The sequence below is a fragment of the Annulohypoxylon truncatum genome (genome assembly GCF_022578515.1).
Source record: "Annulohypoxylon truncatum strain CBS 140777 unplaced genomic scaffold F4807scaffold_8, whole genome shotgun sequence".
NCBI lineage: Eukaryota > Fungi > Ascomycota > Sordariomycetes > Xylariales > Hypoxylaceae > Annulohypoxylon > Annulohypoxylon truncatum.
Genome location: NW_025953794.1, coordinates 8,680 through 22,591, shown reverse-complemented (window position 1 = coordinate 22,591; position 13,912 = coordinate 8,680). Strand labels below are relative to the sequence as shown.

The following is a 13,912-nucleotide window of genomic DNA, read 5'->3' as shown; positions in this document are numbered from 1 at the left end:
TAGACATGTAGTTGAGGAATTTAGACGTGCAATTTTGAGCCGCAAAGTACCAGGTACCTAGTTACGTACGTAGTGGTAACGATAAGATAAGGCCGATATCGATAATCATATCTCACAAACTTATGTAAACATCATGTACTAGGTACTGTAACTTTTAAGCTTTATGACGTGCATGCCCAGGTACTAGGTATTCAAATTAATCAGCTAACACCTGTAATTTTATCAAATTAGTTGATTGAATTTAATTGATTGGCCTACTTGAAATTTATTTCTATTAGGGTTTCTAAGAATTAAGTACTTTACGTAGGTACATATTTATTTCCTATTTATTAACATAACACGAGTCTATCCTACATACCTAGTAGGTAATGAAAATTACATCTAACTACCAGGTAGGTAGTTTAAATGTCAGAAATCAGTTTCCCCTCCCCCTTTTCAGCAATCGCTTACAGCCATTCATATATATACTCACCTTGTCCGCGACGTAATCCGCCCCGTGCCCCAACTCAATCCTGTGAATTTCTCCTTGAATACCGTTAGCGAGACAAACAAATTGAGGGAGCCCTGGCTGCGCATAGCCGCGCATAGCCGCCTATCGCTCGATAGGCTTATTGACAAATGTGGCAGTCACACGGACGGGATTCGACATGATCTCTCTTTGTCGGGGCGTTCCCTTCTAGCTATTAAACTGCCACGGCTATTTCTCGCCCTGTTCTAGCACCCCCCATATAACACATATTCCCTTTGATATTTTATATAATACCTGCCTACTTACCTAGGTGTGCTAACAAAATTAACAGATTTCAGGTACGCCTATAAAGCTTCACCTGTATGAATCCTGGCTCTCGTCAAACTAGCCTACAAAGCTTACTGCCACGAAGAATTGGAGAGGGTACAACAAGTGAGGCCCCGCAACTGTATTAAAACGACATGACATGGATGGTTAGTCTTTTTACGATCTACAGAGTCAATCATGTCTTGTTTGCAAATCAGACATATACCATCCGGTGGGCCAGCTGTGGTTTTTCAATGCCATACTGTTGTTCGTGGGGTAGTACGAGACGGTCCTAAAAGCTTCAGCCGGATACCTAGGTAATTGTATAATCTCCTTGCTACCGTTCCGCCTGTACTACCTTACACCATCAACACATCCGATCCCCTTTCGTGGTCTTCCCGTCTTCCCTTCCTCCTTAGACATATTGAACGAGAGAATAAACATGAGTTTGTGTTTGAGTTTGAGTCATCAGGAGCCCATACGGGGGCTAGTTCTGTATTTGACCAAGGACATAGCGACGAGCTGCAGTGATATCGGACAACTGCGGTTACGGGTCCACTATCCTTCATTCCCTCTGGTCTTGCTGACTTGGCGTGTTGTCTCAGTCCGAGTCTCCTCCAAATGCTAGGTCATACATGAACGATGGTTAGGTACGACAAGCAATAAAAACCTGGTAGCTTCTCATATACCGAGGTACGTAAAAGGGATAGATTCTCTTAACTCATGTTGCCTACTTCCAGTGATCTGCGCCTACCTAGGTAGCCAATTCAAGTAGAAAAATAGATTGGAATGCCTAGGAAGGTAGAGCAAGGTGCTGCCGATATGGATAAGTACATGATGGAAGGGGCCCGGACGCAAACATCCACAGATCTGTAAATGTCCCTATGATGCTTACTTTGGCAGGTGATGAGCTGCACTGCATGCTACATTATCTATGTACCTAGTGTCAATTGATGGTAGTAAGTTTCGGTTCTACGTATATGTATATACCTACGTGTAAACGTATATACGTATCTTATATTCGATCGCGGCTGCCAGATGCCATTAAACTCCCTCCAACGCCACCGGTAAACAACTCAAAGCTATAACTTCGGGCTACTGGCAAGAGCACATTGACCTAGGTATTACATAACCCAACTTTCACAATCATCTTCTCTCCTTTCTTCCATTTGTTCGCCATAATTTACCTACCTAGACAACGGTGGAATTCTCGAACATCTGAAAGAGAGAGAAACTAGTACGACAACCGACTGGTATGGCAAATGCACCTACTTACCTTACGTACCTTGGGTACCTACTCAACTTAACTTCATCGGAGCGTGCGTTGAACACATTCGTGCCGTACAAGACGCGCCTTGCGCCTCTCACTTCTTTTACACAACTTTGTCAGGCTCTTTCCCTTCCTCTCGAAAACTTTTCTACATACCGACCTCCCAACCCACCGATCCCCAATTCCTGTCTTACCCAACCTCCTCACCTCCTACTATCATACCGACATATTCACGATGCCGTATCAGCGTTCCGTGCATGGCTGGCGCCAAGCAATCTTGATCGCGACGTAAGTCAAAGTCCCCTTGTCAACCTGGATCGGCACAATCGACCTGAGCTAACATATATACCAATACCTATGTAGTCAATTGGTTGGTCTTCTTTTCTCGGCTATCGATGCATCCATTGTCTCGACCGCTCTTGTTACTATTTCCATCAGTCTTCAGGACTTCTTGGATTCTCCATGGGTGGTCCTCTCGTATCTGCTAGCCTACCTTGGCTTCGCCATCGGATTCGCTAAGCTGAGCGATATTTATGGCCGTTGTGAGATTTTATGCTGCTCATGGGTACTCTTCGTTGGATTTTCCATCGGGTGCGCTCGCGCAACAACCATGACCCAACTGTACGCTATACTTCCCCTTCCACGACACCATGGATGTATCTTGTGCCCGTACGTGCTAACTCGCCAAATAGAATTGTCTATCGGGCATTTCAGGGCATGGGAGGCTCAGGCCTCTACAGTCTTAGCCAGGTCGTACTCTTTGAAGCAGGCCCTTCTGACAAACCGAGCCTGATGGGTGGCTTGATCGGTACCACTTTGGCCATCTCCTACGTTCTTGGGCCCATCCTCGGAGCCGTCATCTCATCGACGACAGAGTGGACTATCATATTCTGGATCAAGCATGTACACAGACTCTATATACTCCAGGATTCGTGCTAATAGGTGGAAATAGTGTCCCAGCCGGCGTGGCCGTGGTCCTTGCTCTATACCTAGCATCGCCACCCGAATCCCTACCTTACGAGAGAGGATGGAAATCTATTCGGAGAATCGACTTCCTTGGCAATATCTCGGTCATAGCAGCAACCTCCCTGTTGGTATTCTCTCTTCAAGAGGCCGGTGCATATACATATTCTTGGGATAGCCCTGTCATCGTTTCAGCTCTGTCGATCGCCTCTCTCAGCTGGGTCGTCTTTTTCACCTGGGAGATTTACCTTGGGCTGGCCCGATCTACGCTAATTGAGCCTATCTTGCCCCTGCGACTCTTTTTCCGACGGGTGTACGCCAGCTGTATAATGTGGGTGGATTTTTTCTTCACGTTTAATAGGTAGCAACCCGGCTAACGACGACAGTTGCACATTCTGCACCGGCTACATATATCTGTCGATCCTCATCATCCTGCCCGAACGATTCCAGATTGTCAACGGACAGAATGCGCTCAACTCTGGCATCCACCTGCTACCGATGCTAGGTGCTACTTCTTTCGGTGCCTTCTTCGCGGGCGCCATCTCCCGCAAGCGCAACAACACCTCTTGGACGCTTATGGTAGCCCACGCATTCCAGCTTCTAGGAATCGGTCTTATGTCTACACTCAAGGACGCCACTACCGAAACAAAGGCACAGTACGGATTTCAGGTACTCCTTGGCCTTGGTTTCGGGCTGTCCTTCGGCTCGGGGACAATCATGGCATCTGTGCAGTCTCACAGCCAGGACTTGGCCGTAGCTCAGGGCGCCGTAGCACAAGCTCGAGTCTTTGGCGGTGCTGTGGGAATAGCTATTTGTAGCATCATCTTCAACGGAAAGGTGACAACAGAGCTTGGAAGCAAGATGGATCCCGATGATATGGCTGCATTACATCATAGCCCGACGATCGCCCCCTGGTTGCCGGATGATATCAAGCTCCTTGTTCGATCCGTGTAAGTATATTTAACATTTTCCTCAGCTGTCCCTTCTATCCTCTCCGCGACACTATTCGATACTAATGTTTGCCTGGTTTAGATACGCGTCGGCTTTCACTGATGACTTAAATGTCATGATTGCCATAGCTGTCGTTGGCGTTCTTGCTAGTGTGTTCACTTACGAAAAGCACCCACCTGCCTTATCTACGGCCTCGCAGGCTAAGGAGGCCTTGGGGATTGACGTGCAGAGTGATACGGAGCTCAGATTAGTCAGTCACTAATCGGGGCATTGTTAATTTATTTGTTCTGCTTCCGTCTTAGGCTACCTATACAGAAAGGTGGCAGTCTAGTTCATGAAGTGTCACTGGACAACTGAATAACGTTACTTAGCTTGGCTCTAGGAACAGGTTGCGTACCGGAAGCTACGTCGCTGGTAGAACGAGCAATGGTAGCTCAGCAACCGCATGTGGTGAGCTGAGAAACTTTGCTTCACCTTTGCGTTATTCAATTTTCGTGGTTTTTTTTTTTTTTTTTTTTTTTTTTAAGGTTTGATGATTATCCCATTCTCGTTGATTCTGGTTAGGTATTCCACCATCGATTAGGCTACGTAGTGTAATTGTAACGAATTTTCCTACATTTAAAACACCCCTCCAAGGAGAATTTCCTGGGTGGGGGGTTGATACTAGATTCTAGCCGAGAAAAGCAAGAAGATCCTAAGTTGTCTTTACGTACGTAACACAGCAATTAACTATATACCTATCTAAGACACACTACTCCAGAGTACGACTATGTGCCACGCACATACTAGACCAGTTTACGCAATATGTGAGAAAGCAAGATCCATAACACCTTCCTATTATCTATTATAGGCAAACATAGTCAGGCAATAGGTAGCCCCTATATATGCAGCCAGGGTTTTCCATCAGGGATTTTTCGGCCTGACTCCTAACCAGATCTTCGGGTCTCCGGAGAAGAACGAGAGGCTACCTAAAGATCTACATAGTGTCGTGCTTAGCCTCGGTCGTACTACCTAATAGGTCTCGTGGGGAAGTGGAGGACGAACTTATGTAGGTTAGATCTTCATCCCTGAAGCGTCGCAAGGTTGAGGGGATATCGAATCATAAAGTTTCATGTTAAACAAACACGAGTTCAACCACCCATAACAGCACATCCCCTCGTTGGGATGTTTGCCATAGCTAGGATCGAGCCTCGTGTAATCGCACGGACGAATAGGGGTAGATTTGGAGCATAACTATGCGACTAACCAAATTGTAGTTATTATCATATATCTGATACTGGCAATTACCTAGCCACCGAATAATCAATCAGCTTCACTACTATATGCATAAACACGCATATGTTAGTAATCGGTATTATTATAATAACTATTACTATTATTATGCAGAGTTATCCGGCTATTCGATATACCTGCATATTATTACGGATTAAGCATGTGAAAGCTTATATAATCCCATAAGATTGTACCAAAGTACTCGTTAATTTGAGCTTCTTCAACGTTCGTGACTTCATCAGGCCCGTTGCTCATGCTACCCGTACGCGCATCATATCTCCTTCGAAGGCGTTTATTCAGTTTTATCGCACATTACAAAGGTCCAAGCCTAGCTCGTAACCTCGGCACTATGTCAGAATCCCAAGACACGATCATCAGACAACTGCAGCAATATACAACGTGAGAACTAGAGACCCTATTTGCATAATGCAGCTCATCTCTGTCATCTCAGGTGCGACGTCTCGGACGCTCTGTGCAAGTTGAAGTACCGCAATGGGGGTTTTCTATCTGGCTTAACCATGTGGTCTCCTCAGCGCCAGGACGGTCCTACTAAAATCGTCGGACCCGCATACACTGTCAAATATGTACCCTTAGACGATCCAGCACCCAAGCATCCGAACCACTACGTATGTTAACATGTGGATTCACTTCGTCAGCTCCCTGTCGTCGTACGAGAGGGGACATTCTAACTGTGGCTAAAGATCGATACGGTGCCCAAGGGCGCTGTAATCTTTGTCTCATGCCCTCGTAAAACTCCGAACGCTGTGTATGGTGGCCTGATGTCGACCCGTGCGCTAGTCAGCGGCGCCGTCGGATCTGTCATCGACGGTCGTTTTCGCGATCTGCAGGAACAGCGCGAGTTACAATATCCGGTACCATACCACCTACTCCTTACTCCCAGTGTTCACTATGCTGCCGTACATAATCTCTGATGGAAGAACGGAACTAGATTTTTGCTCGAGACGTCGGCACAGCGCCGCCAGCAGAACTACTCAAAGTGGCCGCCGTCAATGTACCCGTACAGCTCCAGACGGACGAGCAAGAGATGGAGGTCCGGCCAGGCGACTACCTAATTGCCGACTTAAATGGTGTCGTCGTGTTGCCCGTCGAGCTGGTGGAGCAAGCTCTGCCGTTGATGCAGAAGCAGGTCGAGGCTGACGACAAGATGGCCGTCGAGATCAAGAGAGGTATGACTTTCACTGACGCCAGCAAGAGGTTCAGGTAAACGGCGATAGCAAGTCGATCTAGACTTGGGACACTAGGCTCGTCTCTACAATATGAGATAGAATTGCCATTCTTCGCATAGCACTCTAAATTTCGTCGCGGCCGTTTTATAAGCACGTTGACGCAGAAGTCAAAATTTAGTAGATACTTCGTGATGATGCTCCGTTGCTCGACACCTTCGATTGCTTCCGGTTCTGCCAATGGCAGCAAATCATTGAATGGCTATGATCTAAATCCTACCAAAGAATATAGTTTCTCAGTGTGAGCTGAGCGACGGGGTATTATAAGCAGCTGCTTTCTATGATACATAGTAGTCAGCGGCTGCGAATTTGGTTTGCTTGTTAACAACAATTCCAGGATATTACACAGAACGCCAAATCCATGCCTGTCTTTCAAAGTCGCTCTTGCTCCTGTGGTATCATGCTATCGCTACCCATATAATGACCAATGCAAACAAAAGAGTATCCGCCTAGAATAAAGGAGGCTAGAAATGCAAACCTTGTAGACTTTCCAGGCACTAAGTCGCGGCCGTGTTCACCGCCAGCAATATACATGCTAAACAGTCCTCCGACGGCGACGAGGGTAATCTAGCTGGTCTCGGCAAGCGGTCGAGATCGATAAAGCTCCCTCTCATCCGGCTTTCTCGAGATGTCTGGTGACAACCATCATTTTCTCAATCAATTCGAGAATCCTGAACGGTTTAACCAATACGTCGTCACATCCCGCGGCCTTTGCCTCAAGAATCTGCTCCACGCGTGCGTTAGCGCTGACAGCGATAATCGGGATCCGTGGGCCCTTGAAATGACCTGTCCGTTCCAATTCTCTAATTTTACGTGTGCAAGTGAGGCCATCCTGTACAGGCATCTCAATATCCATGAGGATTAGGCTAAGGGGGAACTGTCCATCGCCGCGATTCGTCTGCCGCAGCTTCTCCAGCGCCTCAACTCCATGGTTGGCCACTTCGACGGCGCAACCGCTGGTTAGTAAGTCACGGCGTGTAATCTGCTGATTTATAAGATTATCTTCGACTAGGAGTACACCTTCAATCTGCGGCCCGAGCAGCTTCTTAGTTGGCTTCGCCATAGTGAAAGGTCCCTTGTTGGGCCTAACTGCGGTGCTACTTGGGGTTCTGAGGATGTGACCGACGGCCTCTGCGGCCGCTCGAGCGTCCTGGAATGCGTCCTCGCTTGGCACCTGCGCCTCAATGTAAAAGGCAAACGTCGAGCCCTGGCCAGGGCTGGATGCCACGCCGATGGCCCCGTTTTGCATCTCTGTCAGTCTACGGCTAATGAACAGCCCAAGCCCCGAGCCCCCATATTTCACGTGGGTCTTTGAATTGGCTTGGACGAAGCGCTGGAACAAGGACGACTTCTCTTCTTCCGTTAGGCCTTGCCCCGTGTCTTTGACTTCGAACATGAGGTAGATCCTATTCTCCTCAGGCACTGGCGAAGACGGCCCGTCCGCTTGCCATACCAGGTCTGTGGCTCGCGGAATGAACTGGACGGAAGATATGCGATCTTCCGGACGAGTCTTGGAGGCGCTCATTGTAATCGATACATTTCTCGTCGGGCCATTCTTTGTGAATTTCAAAGCGTTGGTTAAGAGGTTGATGAGGACTTGTTTCAATCGCGAAGGGTCTAAATCGAGGAACTCGATATTCAATTCGCTATAAGACCGATCAACAACCATGGTCAAGTCAATATCAACTCGACGAGCCTCCACTTCAAACATTTTGAACGCCTCGCGCGCGATGTTAATAGGGTTCACCGTGATCGGCGTAATAGATAGAAGGTTCGAATCCAACTTTGACATTGTTAAGATATCATCAACAATACGTTTCTGATGCTGAGCACATGCAATTATCGTCTCTGCATTGTCTATGCTATCTTTCAATAGTTGGGTACTCTCCTGACAGACGCCTCCTAGAGCGTTGGTGATTGAGGGAGGATTGGGGATGCCGTTGTTACCGCACTTAGAAAATTGCGTATCAACTAATTCCTGAGCTTTGGTAAGACAGCCGATAACGGCATCAGCGCATTGGACGATTGCGCTTAGAGGGTTCCGCATCTCGTGTGAGGTCATGTCAATGAAATTCTCCTGTTGACGCTTGGATTCAATAGCCTCATCTTTCCGCTGCCGCTCCTTCTCGAACTGCCATTTCTGTAGCGAGACATCACTCAGGCAGCCCGTAAAGGTCTGGATGGCACCTTCAGAATTGCTTACTGGCATGAACGTTGCAAGAACCCAGCGAGGAGCAACAATCTGATCTCCATCGGTGTCCGTCTCGGTCCATTGAGTTTTCAGCCGAAGCTCCGCGGTCTGGGACTTGCCTTCTCTGACGAGAGTCGCCAGCGTGTTCTGAAGAAACGGGAAGTCCTCATCGACAACGCAAAGCTCGAATGGCTTGACCGATACCTGAGAAAGATCGACTCTGTCTATACCACACATCTCGTAGAAGACGTTGTTGGCTCCAAGCAAACGACCATCAAGTGCCATATCATACATGCCTACGGTTGCGAGCTCAGCCATCCTACAGCACCTTGCATCAGCAAAACATATTTACCGGAGCATTGAGCCCCGACTCTGATATAAACATATGTATATACGGAAGTGGTTGAGGTAGAAATTAGGGCATGGATGAGCGACTAGACTTACCGTTTGAGATTCTCCGCTTGCTGTGCTTTTCGAATCGCTTCCTCGGCGGCCTTTTTGTGCAGAGTCACGTCCGTCAAGCATGCCAGAACCTGATTGATGTTTCCGTCGGGACCCCTTTCAGCTTTTAAAGAGCCTAGGACATGCCGGACACCTCCGTCATCATCCAGGTCCAACCCAGCTTTCTCGAAACTAGGAGAACTTCCGATGGGGAACTGAAGAGGATAGTTATCATCTGCCGGCCGGGGAACTCGAAACTCAATGGTAACGGTAAGCGTTCTATGGAGCTCTTCGTATGCCCGTTGCACGTTTGGCTTGTCTTCTTCGATGACACAAGACAGGAAGCCTTCCGGCGTGAGTGGATTCACTTGGGGAGCACCTGTGATCCGATGCCAGGCATCGTTGGCAAACACAATGTTACCGCGGTAATTACCAAAACACATCCCAACCGGAAGAAACTCGGCAATCTGTTGGAACTTTTGGACGGATTCTGTAGCTTCCTTCGTCTGCATCGTCAGCTTTTCTTTCAATCTAGCCTGGTCGTATGCGGCTTGCTCGGCAATATTGCGACGCCTTCGTGCTTCCTCCTCTAGAAGCACAGCCGATGCTAGGGTTGTAGTCAGCTTTTGCCCAAGCAAGGAGATGTACTGCCGGTAGTCATTATCGTAGGGCCGACGGGGATTCAGTCCAAGCAAAAGTAGACCTAATACATTCTCCTCTTTGGTTGGTCGAATAGGACAGATGACGGCTTCTCGGCAAGGGTCTTCGAAGCCACGCCATTCCAGGCCTTCCAGTAAATATTCGGGCAGCGATCTATCTCTGATCTGGAGCAATATTGGGTTCTGAGACTCGAGAGTTTCTCTGAAGGACGCGGATAAGCCCTGGCTTCTCTCATCCAACAACAGCTTTGACGGGGCTATGGGGTGGCCATTCGGAACACCTAGGCAGCCTTCTAATCGACAAAACTTTCCGGCAGACAGCTGGAAGTCTTCTTCAACGGAGTAGAGAATAGCAAGAGGAATATCATAGGTGGGATGGCACGCCTCGAGCTCTTGTATAAGCTTGGCCCAGTAGGATCTCACATTGCGCGCCGTAACTAGCTTGTCGCCCAGATCAATTAGCATCTTGGTACGTCTCTCCCACAGTCGCATGGAAGTATTATCTTGAATCGGCTGGATAAACCCAAGACATTTGTTCTTCTCGGCGACTGGGATAATAGACCACTTGAGATACTTTTCTTCAGAACTGCCGTCAGGCTTCTGTACAAAGAACCGCCATTCGTCCTCGTCAGCGGAACCGGCACGGTGTTTCGAGGCGGACGTAGACATCGCTAACTTAATCTTCTCGCAGAAGTCAGGCCAAGCATCTTCCACCGACTTGCCCAACGAAGCGGGATGTTTCGATCCACATAGTCTGCTAAAAGCTTCGTTGTATAGTGTAGTTAAACTCTCGCCCCAGTAGACTACTATAGGTCTCGAGTCGGCAAGGACTTGATTGAAGGTCTGTTGCAGGATACCAGGCCAACGCGGGAGCGGACCAAGAGGCGTTCTAGCCCAGTCAAGCGTGTTAATTACATGGACGAAGGATTCCTGTTCCGGCAAGAAATCAGGAGGTATCCAACTATCGTCGACGGCTTTCGAAACAGCAGAACCGGTGGCATTCTGTGGGAGGCTCTTGTCGTTACTACGCGCATCGTCGTTCGGCTGCAATTGATCGTTGCTGCCGATCACAGCCCATCTATCGCGGACTATCGACCTGGTCCAGCAGATGTTCTCGAAGGGAAACGTACGACCGGTGCCAGTATCTGGAAGTAGAGCGGCGGTAACCCAGTCCCAGAAAGGGCCGTGGCGGGACTGAAACAACTTGACGATTCGATCGTGGAGGACAGCATTTTGACGGAGGGCGGGGTTCGCGTATATCGGAAGCGACGTTTGCGTGGTCACCACAGCGAACGTCGGCCGGGGGTCAGAATCGAGAAGCTCAAGAATACCGACGTCGGATATCCCCATTGGTGGGTACATAATCAGCAAAGCCCGTAGGGTGGCGACGTGGTTTGATGTTGTGGATGATTAACAACTACATTGTCATGAATCATTTATTGTATTATTTAGAACGTGATGCGTTACTAAGCAGTGAACGGATAAGGTAAAAGCGGTTACAAGCCATATTTACGAAGTTCCGGGTTAAAAATTTAAACGTTGTTTTAATAAATTAAAACCGTGTAAATTAAAAGATTTTATACCGTGTAAAATATTTTTTAATAATTTTATTATTTAAATTATAATAAATAAATTAATTTTAAATTTAAATTTATATTTAAATTAATATAATATTAATATTTTAATAATTTTATTTAATATTATTTAAAAAATATAATTTAAATTTTAATTTTTTATAATTATATTATATATAATTTAAAAAATTTATATTAATATATATATATATAATATTTAAAAAATTTTAAAATTTAATTAAAAATAATTTTAATAATATAAATATAAAAAAAATTTTAATTAAATAATAAAAATTTAATAATATATAAAAATTAAAATATTAATAAAAACGTTAATTTAAAAATTTATTAATATTTTTAAAATTAAATAATTATATTATAATTTAATTATATTTTTTTATTTTTTTCGTTTTAAAAATAATAAAAATTAATTAATTATATTTTATTATATAATATTAATTTTAATATAAATTTTTAAAATATAAATAATAAAATTTAATTATAATATTATAAATAATAATTAATTTATTAAATTTAAATTAATTAAAAATTTTCGAAAAATTTTTTATTTATTAAATATTAATATAATTAAAATATATAATTAAAAATATATAATTAAATTAATATATATTATTAAATTTTTTAAATTTTTTTTTAAAAAAAATTACGTTTTATAATTACGTTAATAAAATTTTTAAATTTAATTAATATTTTAATTAAGTTTTTATTAAAATATAATTTATATATAATATTTTTTTTAAAAAAAAAACGGAAAATTAAATAAAATTATAAAAATAAAATAAATAAAATTAAATAATAAATAATAAGTTTATAATTATTTAAAATTAAAGCTTAAAAATTTAAAAAAAATTTATTTTTAAACGTTAATTTTAATATTTTATTTAATTTTTTATATATAATATATATATTTTTTATATAATTATTACTTTTATTAATTATTATATAATAATTTTATTATATATTTTAAAAAAAAATAAACTTTTTATTATAAAGAAATTTTTTAACTTATAAACTTTTAAGTTTTATAAAAATTTTTAATAAAATAATTTTAATATTATTTCGAAAAAAATATTTTAAATATTAATAATTTTAAATTTAATAATATTAATTTTTTATATTATTTAATATTATATTTATTAAATATAATAATATTTAAATTTTATTTAATATTATATTTATTAATTATAATATTAAAACTTTTAATTTTTTTAATAATAATATATAAAATTTAAAATTTTATTAATAATTATTATTTTTAAATTTTAATTATTATTATTTAATTATAAGAAAAATATTTTTATTATTTTATTAAAATGTTTATTTTTATTTTATTATTTATATTTGTTTTTATTTTATTATTTTTTTATTTATTTTTTAAAAAAAAAAATATTTACGTTTATTAAAAGTTTTTTTTTCGGTATTTCCACCGGTTATTATTATAACTTTTTTTTAATATTAATATAAATAAAATTATAAATTTTATTAACGTTATTAACGTTAAAAATACGTTATATTATAATTATTAAATAATAAAATTTAATTTTTTATTTATTTATTTTATTTTTATTAAAATATTTTTTATTATTATTATAATGGTCCGCATTTTTTTAATATAATTTAATTTATAAATATAATTTAATTTTTATAAGATTATATTTTTAATGGTTAATAAAAATAATTTATACGTTTTATTTAAAATTATTTTAATTTTTACGGTGTTACGTATTTTTTTATAAAAAAAGTTTTTTAAGTTTAAATAATTTAATAATTCATTTAAAATGTTTTAAATTAAATTTTATTATATATAATTAATTAAATTATTATATTATTTAAGTTTTATTTTTATTTATTTAAAAAGATTTTATAATAATATTTTATTAATTAAAATAAAATTAATTAAATTTTATATTTATAATATAAATATTTTTATTTTAAAATATAAAATATATCGCGTTATAATAAAAATATTAAATATAATACGGATTATAAAAAAAATAACCACGTTTTTTAATAAAACCCGAAAAAAATTAAAATTTAACCCGGATTTAATTTAAAATAAAAATAATATATATAAAAATAAATAAAATATTTCGTTATAAAGAAAATTTAATATAATTAATAATATAATTAATTTATTTAATAATTAAATTACGTAAATAAATAAAAAAATTTAAAAACTTTATAAAAAAATTATTAAATTTAAATAAACGTATTAATTAACCGTGAATTATTTAATGAAAATATATTATATAAAATTCGAAAATTATGTAACGAATATATAAAAATAAAAAACACGTTTTTTTTTATATTTTTTAAAAAAGTAATAAAATAAAACGTATTATTATTAATTAAGTTAATTTTAATAAATTTAAAAAAAAAAATTTCGGGAAATATTTTACGAATTAAAATTACGGGTAATAAAGTTAATTATTTATAAGTTATAAACCGATGAATTTATAAAAATTATTAATAAATTAAAAATAATAACCGATAATAATTATAATTAATTTAATGCATTTATAAATAAATAACGAAAAATTAAATTAATTAA

The 13,912-nt window shown here is 40.3% G+C and overlaps 3 protein-coding genes across 3 annotated transcripts; 2 read left to right on the top strand and 1 right to left on the bottom strand.

The window, feature by feature from the left end:
- The first annotated feature begins 1,676 nt into the window (after nucleotides 1-1,676).
- F4807DRAFT_416391 (MFS general substrate transporter) lies at nucleotides 1,677-4,544 on the top strand. The gene is made up of 7 exons (XM_047997124.1): nucleotides 1,677-1,896; nucleotides 1,971-2,333; nucleotides 2,409-2,666; nucleotides 2,738-2,944; nucleotides 2,998-3,339; nucleotides 3,395-3,958; nucleotides 4,041-4,544. Exons 2-7 carry the CDS (start codon nucleotides 2,281-2,283, stop codon nucleotides 4,219-4,221), a joined length of 1,605 nt encoding a protein of 534 aa, XP_047856316.1. The 5' UTR covers nucleotides 1,677-1,896; nucleotides 1,971-2,280; the 3' UTR covers nucleotides 4,222-4,544.
- A 1,036-nt stretch (nucleotides 4,545-5,580) lies between these two features.
- F4807DRAFT_458001 (RraA-like protein) lies at nucleotides 5,581-6,456 on the top strand (the record flags this gene model as incomplete). The annotated part of the gene is made up of 4 exons (XM_048001134.1): nucleotides 5,581-5,630; nucleotides 5,683-5,857; nucleotides 5,933-6,103; nucleotides 6,181-6,456. The coding sequence occupies 4 exons, from the start codon at nucleotides 5,581-5,583 to the stop codon at nucleotides 6,454-6,456; spliced, it is 672 nt and encodes a 223-aa protein (XP_047856315.1).
- Nucleotides 6,457-6,704: 248 nt separating this feature from the next.
- F4807DRAFT_472700 (uncharacterized protein) lies at nucleotides 6,705-11,128 on the bottom strand (the record flags this gene model as incomplete). The annotated part of the gene is made up of 2 exons (XM_048003035.1): nucleotides 6,705-8,985; nucleotides 9,111-11,128. 2 exons carry the CDS (start codon nucleotides 11,126-11,128, stop codon nucleotides 7,086-7,088), a joined length of 3,918 nt encoding a protein of 1,305 aa, XP_047856314.1. The 3' UTR covers nucleotides 6,705-7,085.
- Nucleotides 11,129-13,912: the final 2,784 nt, after the last annotated feature.

What these genes read in the sequence shown, in the direction of transcription:
- F4807DRAFT_416391 (XM_047997124.1), top strand. Translation starts at nt 2,281, where the DNA reads ATGCCGTATCAGCGTTCCGTGCATGGCTGGCGCCAAGCAATCTTGATC. An exon ending in CAAGCAATCTTGATCGCGAC is followed by an intron (nt 2,334 to 2,408) that starts GTAAGTCAAAGT and finishes ATACCTATGTAG; the next exon opens with TCAATTGGTTGGTCTTCTTT. An exon ending in GTGTACGCCAGCTGTATAAT is followed by an intron (nt 3,340 to 3,394) that starts GTGGGTGGATTT and finishes TAACGACGACAG; the next exon opens with TTGCACATTCTGCACCGGCT.